The sequence below is a fragment of the Spinacia oleracea genome, chromosome 1, assembly GCF_020520425.1.
Source record: "Spinacia oleracea cultivar Varoflay chromosome 1, BTI_SOV_V1, whole genome shotgun sequence".
Lineage (NCBI taxonomy): Eukaryota > Viridiplantae > Streptophyta > Magnoliopsida > Caryophyllales > Amaranthaceae > Spinacia > Spinacia oleracea.
In genome coordinates, this window is record NC_079487.1 from 1,956,376 (window position 1) to 1,972,118 (window position 15,743).

At 38.1% G+C, this 15,743-nt stretch overlaps 3 protein-coding genes across 6 annotated transcripts in view; 2 read left to right on the forward strand and 1 right to left on the reverse strand.

Moving 5' to 3' along the window:
- The first annotated feature begins 2,779 nt into the window (after positions 1-2,779).
- On the forward strand, positions 2,780-13,078 carry LOC110799115 (ubiquitin carboxyl-terminal hydrolase 2). Of its 3 annotated transcripts, XR_008926257.1 has the most exons (5): positions 2,856-3,101; positions 3,504-6,430; positions 8,094-8,354; positions 12,796-12,919; positions 13,042-13,078. XR_008926257.1 is itself a non-coding variant. In XM_022004315.2 (4 exons), the coding sequence occupies exons 2-3, from the start codon at positions 3,510-3,512 to the stop codon at positions 8,347-8,349; spliced, it is 3,177 nt and encodes a 1,058-aa protein (XP_021860007.2). In that variant the 5' UTR covers positions 2,856-3,101; positions 3,504-3,509; the 3' UTR covers positions 8,350-8,354; positions 9,609-10,505. The 3 variants fall into 3 exon arrangements, 2 of the variants coding, with proteins under 2 accessions (XP_021860006.2, XP_021860007.2); XM_022004315.2 differs by lacking the exons at positions 12,796-12,919; positions 13,042-13,078 and adding an exon at positions 9,609-10,505; XM_022004314.2 differs by lacking the exons at positions 12,796-12,919; positions 13,042-13,078 and having other exon boundaries at positions 2,780-3,101; positions 8,094-8,684.
- LOC110799117 (PLASMODESMATA CALLOSE-BINDING PROTEIN 3) lies at positions 11,967-15,068 on the forward strand. Its single transcript, XM_022004316.2, has 2 exons — positions 11,967-13,085; positions 14,483-15,068. The coding sequence occupies exons 1-2, from the start codon at positions 12,736-12,738 to the stop codon at positions 14,784-14,786; spliced, it is 654 nt and encodes a 217-aa protein (XP_021860008.2). The 5' UTR covers positions 11,967-12,735; the 3' UTR covers positions 14,787-15,068.
- A 175-nt stretch (positions 15,069-15,243) lies between these two features.
- The window catches only part of LOC110799119 (uncharacterized), a 79,866-nt gene continuing 79,366 nt past the window's right edge, over positions 15,244-15,743 (reverse strand). For both annotated transcript variants that reach the window (XM_056834945.1, XM_022004319.2), the window contains 2 exons: positions 15,568-15,723; positions 15,244-15,484 (listed from right to left, as the gene is read on the reverse strand). In XM_056834945.1, the coding sequence (XP_056690923.1) occupies positions 15,416-15,484; positions 15,568-15,723 (225 nt within the window). In that variant the 3' untranslated portion in view covers positions 15,244-15,415. The remainder of the gene's footprint in view (positions 15,485-15,567; positions 15,724-15,743) is intronic.

A 15,743-nucleotide genomic window follows, 5' to 3' on the forward strand; every position in this document is an offset into this window, starting at 1 on the left:
TAACCAATAACCAGTTACCCACAACCCAAATTTTTGTGTCCAAGATACAGATTAATAACTGATTTTTTTAGCCAAATTAAATTAATTTAGAAAACTACTTACTGTTAATCATCAATCACAAAATTTTAACGTACATAATCAATCAATTGGGAAAATTTATTGCAAAGAAGTCAACAAAAATTAATCCATATAGCTAACTGATTTTTTTAATCAAATTGAATTAATTTATAAAACTGACTGTTTAATACTAATCCTCAATCACGAAATTCTAACGTATAGAATTGTCAAAATTTATACTCCGTAGCAAATAAGTCAACAACAATTAATGAATACAGCTACAAGAAGGCAAATTACAAAGTAAATAACACATTAATCACTCAATTAATGTTGTAAATCACGCCGGCATTCTCTCTCATTTTCTTCCCGGAAACAACTATTTCTTTATAAATTTCCAGCATTACAAATCAAAAGAAGATCGTGATGAAATACAATTCTCAAATTTAACAGATAAATCAAATTAGACATCACCACCACCATTGCGGCGGAGCGATACCGGAAACCCCAATAATAGTTAGCCTAAATAAGAAAAATGAGAAGCGGTTGGTGAGGAATATTGTCGGCGTCTTTGGGCAATTGGGCAGATCTCCTTCTTTATTAATATTGATGCTGCTGGTGTTGTCACCAAAGAAGAGAGAGCGACGAAGAAAGATCAGACAAATTGATGATTTTCTGATAAAAACAGGCGAGAGGAAGAGATTAGATGAATTGATAATTTCCTGATATGATGTTTTGATGAAAAGAGGCGAGAGAAAGAGATATGTTTGGAGTAGGGTTTATTGTTTTTATTAAGAAAAGTTTGGTTGGAGTAATTTGGTGAGAACACCACCACCACCAATTTGGAGTAAGTGGAGTACGGAGTATATAATTCTTTAAAAGAAAAGTTCTTTATTCTTTTTTTTTTTTGAGAAAAAAAATAAACTTATCTAGAAAAGTTCTTTATTCTTGAACACATGATAACTTTATCATAGATTAATATTTGATTTTTTGAAGGATAAGTTTTATCTGATAATAGATTAATTATAATTTCTGACTTATCCTATATGGTAAAAGTGATAATTTGAAAAGTAATAATACTTACCTTACACAATACATTTTAGACTGCTTAGCTACTAAAATAAAATTGTTATTTCATTAGAGTTCAATCTACTATGACTATGATTAACGTTTATGCAGCTTAATGGACATAATAGGTCGAGTCATGGAAAAAGTATTCTCAAACTTCAAAACTTTTTCGTGGGCTACCTCCACTAATTGAAGATTTTAATCTAGGACATTCTTATAATTAATGGTAGTTATGTGATGCAAATTGATTGGGCGGAGGAGTGTTAGGCAAGTACAATGTGAGAACAAAAAATGAAACACACTATTTTATTCTATGTATGTTTTAATTAATTTATTTATTTCGGTATTACAATTAAGCTTTTTCAAAGTGTACGGGAATGAGTATTATATTGTTTGAATATTTAGATATATTTTTTTTAAAGTAGAAATGATGTCTAAATTCTCATTAGATCAACTTTGAAACAATAATTTTGCTTGCCTATTATTTGTGGTGATTAGCTGGAACAACACATTTTTTTATTTTTTTATAATCCTGCACGCATCGCGTGCATATAAGACTAGTATATATATATTAGATTAGATGAGCATAGTCAAATTGTGACAGTTGCAAATTTGTTTGGTCTTTGTACAAATGATATGCTATTGGTGGTAATAGATAATTTAAAGTGGATCTATTTTTTTTTAGGAGAGATGAACATAAGCAAAAAAAAATATAATGATTAAAAAGACAAGAATTCATAAATCGTAAAATTTTATTATTATCATTTGATTTAAGCACCTTCTAACTAGGGGTGTTCATTACCGGGTACCCGGCTAAACGGGTACCCGAAAATCCGGGTACCCGGAAATGCGGGTAGTTATTTTATCGGCCCATGCCCCGACCCGGAATAACCGAAATAACGGGTACCCGGTTATCCCGGGTCGGGTCACTGGGTACCCGGTTTCTTTTTAGAAATCAAAGTCAGAACAAAAAAACCCAAAACATAACAACAAAACTAGAAAGCTCCGTTTAAGCTTAATCCCTTTGTTTTTGCTTGTTGCATAAGCACTTCCCTCACTCCCCTGATCTCCATTTCCCTTTCCTCTCGTTATTGACTTATTTCTGCAAAAACAATTGTAAAGCGGTCAAATTGGTTCAAACCTTTAATCTTGATGAAGGAGGTGAGACCGTGAGAGAGGGGATCAAGGGGGTGAGAGGTGACGACGATGGTACGTGCTGGTGCGGCCTGAGCGAGAGAGGGGGTGGGAGGAAGTGAAGGCGACGGCGGTGTTGCTGGTGCCGGTGCGAGAGAAGGGGGTAAGAGAGGAGATCAAGGGGTGAGAGAATGAGAGGCAAAAACGGCGCATGTTTGTTTGTTTGAGAATGAAACCCTAAATTCTGAGCCAAACACACTAAAAAACACGCATATTTATTTTTTAAAATTTTTGTTTTTTTGTTTTTACCGGGTATCCGGGTACCCGTTTAAACAAAAAAGCGGCCCATTCCCCGACCCGCTACCCGGTAAATATACCGGGTCGGGTACCCGGCCCATTTAATTTAGAAAAATTATAAAATTACCCGGTTTAATTGTGTCGGGTCAGCGGGTCGGATAATGCAGGTCGGGTATTTTTGAACACCCCTACTTCTAACAACGTTTGAACAACATAAAGTTAAAACGGAATAATTTAGTCCGTATTTGTATTAGCTGGAGTTTTTTTCACCGAAAATAAAATACAGAAGTTGCAGAAGCAACGATAAACCCCCCCCCCCCTCTTTCTCTCTCCTGCGGTCGACCCTTCCGCCTCCAATCTGAGCTACTTTACACTTCGCCGCGTTTCCCCTTCTTCATCTCCGGCTCGAACCCATCTTCTGTTAACCTGCTCTGCCCCACTGTACTCTCCCCCCCCCTATTTGTCTATAATCTGTATGTGCTGCAGAGGGATGCCTCCATTCATATTTTCCAGGTGATTCGACCTTCTTTGCTTCAGTTCTTCCTCAGGTAACCCTCTATTTCCTACTTTTAATCTTCATCTTTCATTGATTTCACTTCTTTAACATCTATCTTTTAGGCCTGTCTTTCCAATTTTAATCTTAATGATTTATTAAATGCTCAACCTTCATTTTTGTAGAATTTTAATGTGTACCCAACTGTTTATTTTCGATTTATGTTTCTGGGTTTGTCTCGATTCTAGTTTATATGCTGTTATGATGGATGATGATGATTCTCAACTCCTTAGGTTTCAGTTATTTTGCGGGTTATAGTTCATTTGCACTAGAACAGAATTGAATCTCTCCTTTTATTTGCTCTATAATTGCACTGCGAATTCATTTTAACTATCTTTAGTTTCGTGGAGTTATCTACTTGTCTTTCTTTTAAACAAGAGATTTGTGTGGGTTGTAGGACATAATGGGAAAGAAGGTTAAAAAGAAGGCGGCTCGTACTGCCCATAAGGAGAAGGAGAAGGAGAGGGAGAGGGAGAAGGAGAAGGAGAAGGAAAAGAGGGTTTCTACCTCTTCCCCAAACGCTGTTTCTTTGGAAGATAATCAGAGTTCCGTGACTGCTGATGATGGACCTGTGCTGCAGAAGGAGAGGGACGCCTGTGTCCATCTTGAGAAGGGTATTGATCTGGAGAAATTTTCTTTAAAAATTGAGTCTGCAGAGTCCACTGGCTGCGAAGATTGCAGGGACGGTGTGAATGACCGAAAGGCCTGTAAAGGGAAGGGAAAACACGGTAAGAAGAAGGGTGCTTCTGATTCTAGAGCTAATAAAGCCACTTGGATTTGCTTACAATGCGGGCACTTTTCCTGTGGAGCTGTTGGCTTACCAACTAGCCCACTAAGTCACGCGCTTAGACATTCGAGACAAAATCGGCATCCCTTGGTGATCCAATTGGAGAATCCACTTTTAAGGTGGTGTTTCTCTTGCAACACACTTCTCCCTGTTGATAAACTGGTAGATATTGGTGAACATAAAGATGTTTTCTTAGATATTGTCAAGCTATTGAAAAAACAGTCTTCAAAAGTACGTTCAGTGGATGTAGAGGATGTTTGGTTTGGAAGTGGTAGTGTTGTCAGTGAAGTTAAAGAAGAAAGCAAAGCAATCAATTTAGTCAATGGAAAAGACTTCTATTCAGTAAGAGGGTTGGTTAACCTTGGCAATACTTGTTTTTTCAATTCTGTCATGCAGAATCTGCTAGCAATGGATGTGCTGCGGGAGTGCTTGCTGAATTTGGAAGGGTCTGTGGGTCCATTAACGAGTGCTTTGAAGAAATTTTTTGTTGAATCTAGCCCTGAGTCAGGTCTGAGAAATGTAATAAACCCCAAGTCACTTTTTGGATGTGTTTGTGCAAAAGCTTCTCAGTTTAGGGGATATCAGCAGCAGGACAGTCATGAATTGCTGCGTTGTTTGCTGGATGGGCTGTCTTCTGAAGACTTGTATGCAAAAAAATCAGCAGGTTCTAATGGGAAATCTAAACCTGTGAGTTCAACATTTGTTGATGCCATATTTGGCGGACAAACATCAAGCAGTGTATGTTGTGTTGAATGTGGGCACTCTTCTGTTGTGTATGAGCCTTTCCTGGACCTATCACTTTCTGTGCCGACGAAGAACCCTCTCTTTAAGAAGGCTCGACCAGTTCATCGAGCAAAGAAGACAAAGCTGCCTCCTAAAAGAGGTGGGAGGATTCGCCCTAAACTGAATAAAAATGAAGATATGGGGCCTGCTCCCAGTAATTGTACGAGTTCAACAAGCATCGAGTCTTCTTCTGGTTTGAAGGGTGGTTTGAAGGGTGATATGGGGACTGCTTATAGCGGTTGTAACACTTCAACTAGTTGTGAGTCCTCTTCTAGCTTGTTTGCTGAGGCTCCCAGCTGTGCTCCATCTGCTGACTTTATTGGACCCATTAACTTGGTTAGTAGAAATGCTATGATGACTCAAGATAATAACTCCGTCGAGCCAGACGATGCTAGCACTGAAATGCTGCAAAGTGATGCTCAGGATGCTGATGGCATGTCATGGTTGACTTATGTTGAACCCATTTCCCAAAGTGATGGTTCCCAAGGAGCTGATTGCAATAGTTGGATGGATTATCTCGGGCCAATATCATTGTCAGATGACCCAAATTCTGCTGGGAAGGTGGGTTTTTCTGTCACTCAAGATTTTGGAAGTCAAGATGGGAACCACGACATTATTTCTATTGACGGTACATCCAAGCCAATTGTTGAAGCTAATTTATCTCAAGATTCTACAATGGAGGGGGACAATCTTGGTGATGTGACTGTGCCAGATACATCAAAATCAGGTGGTGAAGTAAGTGAGCAACCTCAGTATGTGAATCTTAAGGCGGAGTCCACAGCTGATGATTGGGGTGAAGAGCGTGCGGTGCAGGTACAGGAAAATGAAATATTGTTGTTGACCTACAAGGAAAATGGTCCCGTGGATGGGGAAGAGATGAAGGTAGATGCTGAAATCTCTTCATCAGCTATAGTTGATGGAGAAGATAGTCTGGGTTTTGATGGCCTAGGTGATTTGTTCAATGAACCCGAGGCTGCCGAGGCAGGTATGAATAATACCCCGGTTAGTGATGGTTTGGGCACTGGGTTTCTAGCAGGGAACAGCACTGAGTCTGATCCAGATGAAGTTGATGATACGAATTCACCAGTATCTGTAGAGAGTTGTTTGGCGCATTTCATAAAGCCTGAGCTTTTGTCTGGTGAGCATGCTTGGCATTGTGAGAACTGTTCAAAACTAGTAAAAGAAGGACGAAAAAGAATGAGGAAAAATCAGCAGAAAACGGCATTGATCCAGAGAAACAAGTCCAGTAATGTATGTTCGACTTCTGAAATTTTGCATATGAGTCATTCTTTTCCAGACTCCTTGGCTGGTCTTGGCAATGGAAGCAGTGATACAGATGAGAACTTGAAGAAGCATGACACCAGAAGAACCAATGAGCTTTGCCAAGATTTACCACAAGAGGAAGAAATTAGATGTGTACCAGAAGCTGCACATCTTAGTGCCTCTGGTCCGGCTGTTTATTCTATACCTTCTGATGGTAAATCTAGTGATACCCATGATAATGGTCCTGTAGAGAAGCCGTCTGGACTAAGTGAGGAGCATGAATCAGGAGAAGAGGAAGAGGAGGAAGTTGATTTGAAGTGTGTTAAGGTGATGAGAGACGCAACTAAACGGATACTTATCAGCAAGATCCCTCCGATTTTGACTATCCACCTAAAAAGATTTTCGCAAGATGCTCGTGGCCGTCTTAGTAAATTGAACGGCCATGTTGGCTTTAAGGAATACATTGACCTTGGACCTTACATGGATTGCAGGTGCCAGTCTATTCCCAAATTGTTTTTGTGCATGCTTGTTTTTGGAGTTGTTTGAGTTTTATTTTATTTGTGAGCACATGTACCCTTCAGTTTTCCTACCTGTTCATAAGTGCGTTGTTGTTCTAAGTACCTTCAGTTATTTGTTTGTTCTCCTTAGTCCTTACACATCCAATTGATAGTTGTCTATACATGCAGATGGAATCTAGATTAAGTGTTTTTTAGAAAGATGCATAAAGTCACGACATGTACCAGTTATTATTAGCACATGTTGACATGTATTGTATTCTTTGCTTGAAGGGCGTATTTCCCCTGGTTCCCGGAATCAGTAAATTCCTATTTTCTATCGGAAATTTTTGTATGATGATCTAGTACTTGTTAAGAGATAGATTGTTACCTGCGTATGATATACATATGTCAATATGTAGTACAAGTTCTGAACACATACATATAGTTAGAGTTTGTGATATGAATGAATTGAAGATGCGGTGGACAAAATGTCTTTCAGCCTATTCTTTTTCTGTAGGAAATAGAGAGAAAAAGGTGTGGCACCAAAATGTCTCCTTGGCATGTGCTATTCAGTTGTAGTCGATATTTGATGTAGGAAAAGAGAGCCAAAATACTCCTTTGATCTGTGACATGATGATTCGAGTTCGAAATAGAGGTTATTCCTTAGAGGATTAGGTATGGGTATACCTATATAAGTATGTCGATTGAATAGCTCTTCTCTCAACTCTCAAGTCAATGCATGAATTGTTTTTTTGTTTAAGTGTTTGTGAAAGAAGGGGATCATTCAATGTAAACCTCATGTGTTCTTTTGGTGCACTTATGTAAGTTGCTAACCTTTTAAGAAACTGAATTTTTAATAGTGCTTGGTTTTGATCCGAATACTTGCCCGTTACAAATACTATGCACTCAAAAAATGAAATGCGGCTCTTACAGAATCAGTCTCTCTAATAAATTTTTACTGCTTAGGCATACAATAGGTTAAGGTGATTATGAAACAAAGTAGAAAACTGAAGGTATTCCAGCACCCTTTATGTTTATGCTCAAGGTGCCAATTAAAATTGTTGAAGATTCGAGCTGCTGCTGTAACTGTATTTTAGGCTTTCAGCTTTCAATGACTGGATTTCTGCACAAACTTGTACTGTTTCTCGTTATGTTTCATGTTAAAGGTTTTTGTAAGAATTACTTAATACTTTGTAAAATAAGCATTCATTGAATTAGGCACGAGTAACGGAGTAAGGTCATGAGTGTCTCTAAAAAATATAAAATCATAGGTCAAGCTGGTTAGTTTATCATATGCATCACAAGAACCTTGTGAAAGTAGATGGGCTGGGCTGGGCTCTGGGAGGTTTTGAGGGCAAGGAGGATCTTCTAAGGATCATGTATAATGTGAGACAGTTTCCAAGAGGGGGAGTTGTTCTGTGATATGAGATGGCTGAACTTTTTTTGTAAGATATAGTGAACTGCTGGATAGTGGAGAATAAGGAATTTCAGCTTGTGCGTGTTAGTTCTATTGGATGTCTTTCAGCACTGTCTCTTAATATAGTAGTGTTTTTATTCAACTTGTGTTCATTCTCTCCCATGCTAGCTTTATGGTAAATTTATGGTGTAGTGATGAATTTGAATTAAGATTAGTAACATGATCATTCTTTCTGTGCAGGTCCACAGAAAGAGACAATTGCATATACCACTTGATTGGAGTGGTGGAGCATTCTGGATCAATGAGAGGCGGGCATTATGTGGCATATGTTAGAGGAGGTGACAGGCGAAAAGGAAGATCAGAAGAAGAAACTATACGGGGACGTTCTGTATGGTATCATACTAGTGACGCGTATGTTCGTGAAACAACATTGGAGGAGGTCCTCGGCTGTGAGGCTTACATTCTGTTTTATGAGAAAGCTAAGCTTAAGCTTTGATGAAGGTACCTTTTTTTTGGTAATATCACTGCTCCATTTCTTTTCTAAAAGGAGGAAGAGGATCTCAGCGAAAAAAAGAAGGGGATAAGAAAGAGAAGTTGATTTAGAGCTATTTCTTAAATTCCCCCATACTGATTTTTTCCAAATATATTTGGTGGAATTTTTTTTTTTTTGGTGTGTGAAGGGAAGGGGGGGTATTAGTTGTATGAAGTGATGTGGGTTTATCCCACCACTATTTTTTTGAAGCTATGCGATCCGCAGATGATATGATAATTGAAAAAGATATGATAATTTGGTAATATTAATCCAATCTTTGGCCGATTTTCTTTTATTAATCCCACCTACGACATATTTTTTAATAATCCCACCTTTACTACCCAACGACTTTTATTGGGCTTAAGTGGCCGGTAATCGGTGAAAAAGTCAACGAGATGGTGATGAATTGATGATGATGACTGAATATATCGAGAGAGAGTACTGCCATGTAGAGAAATAATGCCGCTTACAACAGTTTTATGACATGTTGGGCCCAATAAAAGTTGTTGGGTAATAAATGTGGGATTATTAAAAAATATGTCGTAGGTGGGCTTAATAAAAGAAAATCGGTCAAAGGTTGGATTAATATTACCAAATTTTCCTATTACAAATTCACGAGATATAAATTTTAAAGATAGAAAAGAAGTGTTAAATTTGTTACTACTCTTGGTATATCGTAAGTGAATAAATATAGTTACATTTTTGGTGGGGATGGATTAATGCGTCAAGACTCAAGACTATGAATATGAATCAGTTGGCAGTCTGGTTTTGTGGTGAGTGAGCTATGTTACTCATTTTACCTCAAATACCCGTGTCGGATCATCGACACTTTATTTTTGACTGAAATCATGGAAAATTTTGAGAAATAAACCGTGTTGGACAGTAGTAGCCGAGTCCAAGTAAGATAGTGAGTGAGTATAGATTTGTAGATTTATGAGTTGATGTTGAAAACTAAAGCATTTACATTATTGACAGTGTGAGCTCTGAAGTATTCCTGGAGATAGATTGCAGATTGCGTATTGCGTATTGCGTATTGTGAATTACCAAATTCTGACTCACTTAATGAGTAGAGTACATGGCTTGCAACTTGCAAGAGATATATATATAGGTTTCAAATCTCACAATTTTGTAGTTGATTTTGAAAATTAGCAAGTCTGGATATGAATTTTGACTGTACCTAAAATGAGGTGGTCTTTACTTTTTTTTAAAAAAATGGGACCCAGGTAGTGCAATGCTGGTAGCCTGAAGAAACTCAACCACAAGGTGCAAAAACACAAGTGCCAGACGATCCAGTCCGGTCTTTAAACATTGAACATCATCCAGATTAAATGGGCTTTAGGATTTACCAGTAGCCCTAAATTACCATTGCCAGTAATTTGCCACTACTACTGTCTAGTGTCTACTGGTACGTAGAGCTGGCAGAAATTGACCCAGCCCCCGAACCCAACCCAATAATAAAGGGTTGGGTCAAGATTTTCAACCCGTTTAATTAAATGGGTCAACCCAACCCAATCCAACCCGTTTAATTAAATGGGTTGAGTTAGGTTGAAATGTTCAACCCAGAAACAACCCGCCTAACCCGTTTAAGTTCAAACAAGTATGTAATATAGATATGTAGAATGTTATTTGAAAGATTTTATTTCTCATTTTTCCTTCAACATTGAACAATTATTTGACGTTTTGATTCGTGCCAAATACATATTGAAGTATTATTTTTTGCTATGAGATATACCACAAAAACATCACCTCGCAATTCTATAGTCAAGTCAATTTACACTTAAAAGTGGAAAATAAATTAAACGGGTCAACTTCAGGTCAACCCGTTTATATTTGGGTTGAAAATCTCAACCCGTTTAATTAAACAGGTCGGGTTGGGTTGGGAAAATCTCAACCCGTTTATAAATGGGTCGACCTGATTTCGACCCAACCCAACCCAACCCATTGCCAGCTCTAGTGTCTATTGGTACGTAGAGCTGTTAAAACGGTTACTCGAGTCGGGTCCGGGTTTGGTCAGGTCATGAATTGGTCGGGTCATTTTATCACCTGGTACAAGTCTGGTTCAGGTCGGGTTCGGTCGGGTTCGGTCAGGTTGAAAATTTGTCGGGTCATGTCGGGTTATTTTTCCATTTCGGTTTAGGTCGGGTTCGGGTTCGGGTCGGGTATTTTTCTAGCCGGGTACAATTATGGGTTCGGGTCTTAATGAGTCGGGTCAAGTTTAGATCGGATAATTACCGGGTCGGTTAAAATTTAAGTCGGTTTCACTATCGGACACGGTTTAAGACCGGGTACGATAGCTATCAGGATTAGTCAAGTTTTAACCTTATAATTTAACTTTTATAAATTTGGTTAAATTTGGTTTAACGCTTTTCACTTGTTCTAGATTAGGTAATTATAAAAGAAATATTAACTTGATTTAAGTTATTATTTAGTTAGGTCAATGACAAATCGGGTTATCAACAGGTCGTATAAATTCAGGTAACGGGTTGTCGCGAATTGAGTCAATAACAGGTTTCATAGGGTTATAATCGATTTCGGGTTGATATCGGGTCGGGTGTTGAATCGGGTTTGGGTCATTTTTCGGTCAGATAAGCTGACTCAGTTTTGTTATCGGTTATATTTCCGTGGGTAACAGGTTTGAGTCTGGGTCAGGCATTAACGGGTCCAAATCGGTCGTCGGTTTTAACGGGTTGGCTACGGTCGGGTTACGGGTTTCCTATTTTAACAAAATTTCGGGTTTCGGGGCGGGTCCGGGTCCTTAAAAATACAGACTGGGTCAGTTTTTGACAGCTCTACTGGTACGTCATACGGAGTACTCAACTACAGTACGGACTACGGAGTACTCCCTCCGTCCCTTAGTACTCGCACCAGTTTGACCGGTGCGGAGTTTAAGATATTTGAATTGACTTATTAATTTAATGGGTGTTTGTTGATAGTGGGGTATTTTTTTAATATAGTTAGTGGGAAATGTGTAAGGGGTGGTGAGTGGTGAGTGAGGGGTGGTGAGTTTTAAATGATTTTTTTGTAGGGAATAGGGTGTAGGTGGTGTAGTAGGTAAGTGTGAGAAATAATATAATATTAGTAAAGATTTTCATTTATAGAAGCGGTGCAAGTATTAAGGGACGACCCGAAAAGAAAAGCGGTGCAAATATTAAGGGACGGAGGGAGTACTTAACAAGCAGGATTGCACATTAATTCTGACCTCATATTTGAACTGTACGTAGTACGTACTGTACTATGTTAGTGTATTTTGAATGTCTGAATGTTTGAACTTTGAAGCCCCGGCCCATCGAAAAACTAGATACCAGTACATAATTAACTGAAGATGACTATTGATGATGCTACTTTTTTTTTTTGGTGTGTATGAGCCACAAGGGCAATATAAATTACAAATGGGGGTGGGGAAATTCGAACCTGAGACCTATTGTTCACAGGTCCTCAGCCTTAACCACTAGGCCAAGACATCATTGGTCATGATGCTACTTATTACTGCCTACAACTAAGGTAAAATATGTCCGCATATTCTTATTTAAAAGTGATGTACAACGTATAAAAGTTATAAAAAAAATTGGTAATGGATATTCTTCTGGTACTATAAATTTATTGTATATCTTGAACATGTAATACCGTTTGAAACATGTTGGTTTTTGTTTTAGACAGGTAAGATGAAATGCTCTATTGAGAATACTCATTATGATTAACTTGGTTCTCCCTTTGACTCGGCCAAATTTAGGTTTAGGTTTGTAAAACAAAACAGGTGGTGCGGGTGCCTTTTCCTTTTGTGTTGAATAAATAGTGTCCTTAGTTCTACAAATTCATTAAAATCTGTTGAACCGAATACTCCACCAATTATAATTCAGCCTTGACATAAATTTGTGCATATCAAATTGGTGGAAAAAGGTGGTAAAAATGGAGTGTAAATTGTGAAGATGAGATGTCAGAAAGTGATTAGAGTATCACTTTGATATGGCCTTGGTGATGCTGTCAGATGAGATACTCATTAAGTCATTAACCACGCTCTCTTCTACCCGACAGTCACATACACTATTCGCTTTCATTTGATTCTGTAGCCGAGCCGAGCCGAGCCGAGCCAAACCAAGCCGAGCCAGTAATCCTAAGACTGGAACTGAAGTAGAAGTGGATCCCACATTCCACCCCTGGCACTGTGGCTTGTTTCTTGTACTATTGCACAATACACTCGTTTGTTTACTTTACTCATTCACTCACTCTGTTTTCCTCTTTTTCTCTGTGTGTTTTTCTGTGTGTTTCTCTCTGTGTGTCTCTAATGGTGAAGATACCAATTGAGTAAAACATACATACAGTAGCAATTAAGTAGTTTTTATAGTTATATTAATGGAGGAGAGACTAGTACTAGTGACAGTGTTGCTCATATTCCTGGTTCTACACCAGCAGCAGGTCAGGGTGGTTGAGGGTGTCTGGTGCGTGGCTCGCAGTGTAGCAACCGACGATGTGTTACAGTCAGCACTAGACTACGCCTGTGCAGGTGGTGCTGATTGTGGGCCCATTCAACAATCAGGTTTGTGTTTCCTCCCAAACACTCTACAAGCTCATGCTTCATACGCCTTCAACAGTTTCTACCAAAGGAATCATATGTCTGCTTCTTCATGTGACTTCTCTGGTACTGCCACACTTGCTCAGACAGATCCCAGTTATGGATCTTGTGTATACCCTTCTTCTCCAAGGTACCCTCTTCCTCTTCCTCTTTCTTTACTTATTCCATCCATCTTGCTTTTATCTATCTCTTTAACTAATCTACTACTATGACTCTAATCTCTTTAACTAATTTAATACCCATTAATTAATCTAAGGCATGCATGCGTTCAAATTTCAAATGATGCTATTGCTTGACTCAACTAGAACATTAAATGAAACTCAACAAGAAAAGTAAATTAAAGTGATGGTCAGAATTCAGAATTCAGAAATCAGAAGCAGTGGGGTCAGAGAGATGTTAATTTGCAATTTGCAATTTGCAATTTGCAATTTACTCTCCCTAGGTGATTGACTGATTGGTATGTGTAGCCTTTTCGAATTGTTGTCCGTATTGGTCCGGGTCGATTCCGGGACCGGGCACCGGGTCTCGTATAGTGTAAAATTGCATCTGGTTAGCGTGCCGTGTTTAGCAATATTCCAGGATTCCTTTCTCTACTTTTGAGTTTTGAGTTGGTTCCTCCACACTATTTTACCATTTTCATTTTCATTTTTTTATTTTTATTTTTTATTTTTTATTTTTAATTTTTGAGTTCAACTACATTAAAATTTAAAAGTAGAGCTTGCATGACCCTGGCCTACTACATCAGTACATTGTTCCCATTTTGGAAATTCTTTTATCCCCACTTGTACCTTGTACCTTGTACCTTGTCCATTTTCCTATTTGCTTTTTATTTGGTTTCTGAGTATTTTCTGCTTCTCCTTTCAATAATGGTCGACAATAACATTTACAATTTCAATAAAAGGTTATTACTCCCATGGTTATAATGTTTTCCAATGTGCAATTTTCGTCGTCTACAAACTTGACATTAGTTTTGTTTTGTTTTGTTTTGTTTTGTTTTGTACGGAGTAATTAGCTTCTACTAATGTATCACCTCGTAAGTCGTAACATCATGTCTAACAAAGAAACGTAACTTAAGTTGGAATCATTCATGGGTAGAAAGTAGAAACTCAAATGAGTAAATGACTTTTTGATCAAAGAATTCTTACAATTTCTATGTCACATTATTGTTTACTAAGGTCACCCCTAGACTTGAAGCTAATCAACCTGTACATTTAATTTAACACTCCATCTGTATTTCTGGTTTATTGAATGACGCTTGAACTTAATCATAATCATTATTTGTTAATCGTGTTTCTTTGTGGAATCTCGACTTGAATTGTAGGAACACTTGTACTTACCAATTGTATATACTAGTCGTATATCTTTGTTAAATCCCTGCGTATTTTCTCAGTTGTTGTTGCCACTAATTACTTGCCGTATTTGGTTCAACCGTTTAAGTATATTGCATACCATTGCAGCTAGAACTTGATACATTTGTGTTTGTTTAGATGTCATTGAGTAAACTGATTGTTTTTGTTCAATTTTCAGTACAGCAGGAAGCATAACAGGCACAGGCACAGGCACAGGCACAGGCACAGGCACAGGCACAGGCACAGGCAGCGCCACACCAACAACAAGCCCCTACGGAACAGCAACACCACTCACCCCCACCACCACCACCACCTCACCAACAACCTTCAGTGGTGGTAGTGGAGCAGGACTTAATCCCAATTCTATGGGCCCTCCAATTTCTACCACCAACGAATCCACAGCTCCTCCCAACTCTTCATCTCTTCTTTTCCAGACATTGCTTTTTCTTCTGTTTTCAGTTGCCTTTTATTGTACAAGATAAAACAAGCTTAATTTAGACGGACGGATAGAGAGCTCACCACAATTTTGTTCCAAGCTTGGGGGCGTTGCACTAAGAATTTGTAATGTATGTTAAATTTCACGCATGTAATTTCCTCAATGTGGAAGATGATGTAGGAGCTAAAGCTACTACATTAGTGGGTGGTTACCAATCTCGTTCTAAATATGACTATTGTAGTCTCTAGTTTGTATGCTAATTGCTTACTTAATTAGGTTTCTTGTCCCTTTATTCATTTTTTATTCTACATTACTGCTTCATTCAGAATTTATCATCTCATTTTATTCTAGATTACTACTCACTCGAAAGTGTTCTTAGCTAAGATCAATAACACCAAAAAAGAAAATACAGTCAAATTATAAGGATGGTAAAAAAATCAAATTATCATCGAATACGAGGGTGAAAATCAATTACAAGTAAAACAGAAAGCAGTAGATGTAAATTGCAGAATTCATGAGTGGTAATTTAGAGGAGAGAGAATAATGTTAAGAGTACAAATACATGATTCCTAGAGTTAAATCAATTGAGTTTGTAGAGTTCTCAATACTCGAAATCCTATAATAAATGATCAAGAGAGTTACAGAAATGGAGAACACAAGTAGAGACGACATCAATTAATTAAGAGGAGCACCTCCATTAACCTCGCCGGTGACATCAATTTGATCTCTATCCTGAATACCCAACTGCATAATTAACAAACAAAAAAGCCTCTCTTATTATTAAAAAATTAATAGGAAAAAAAAAAGGAAAAAGAAGAAGAAATTACATCAATGGGAGTCTGAGAGCAATTAGGGTGAATTCGGTTGCCTTGAAAAAGGAATCGGTTGATGCCAAACTGTATATGGTTAGAGTGGTAATACTTCTCGAATGCCTTTGATATGGGTGCTTTGCGCAGCACCTTAAGGTAGGTTGCCTCGTCTTTCTGCAATTTTATTAATTTAT

Excerpts from the sequence above, each read along its gene's own strand:
- LOC110799117 (XM_022004316.2), top strand. The coding sequence starts at position 12,736 with ATGGAGGAGAGACTAGTACTAGTGACAGTGTTGCTCATATTCCTGGTT. Across the intron at positions 13,086-14,482 it reads GTATACCCTTCTTCTCCAAG|TACAGCAGGAAGCATAACAG; the intron begins GTACCCTCTTCC and ends TTCAATTTTCAG.
- LOC110799115 (XM_022004314.2), top strand. The coding sequence starts at position 3,510 with ATGGGAAAGAAGGTTAAAAAGAAGGCGGCTCGTACTGCCCATAAGGAG. Across the intron at positions 6,431-8,093 it reads GGACCTTACATGGATTGCAG|GTCCACAGAAAGAGACAATT; the intron begins GTGCCAGTCTAT and ends CTTTCTGTGCAG.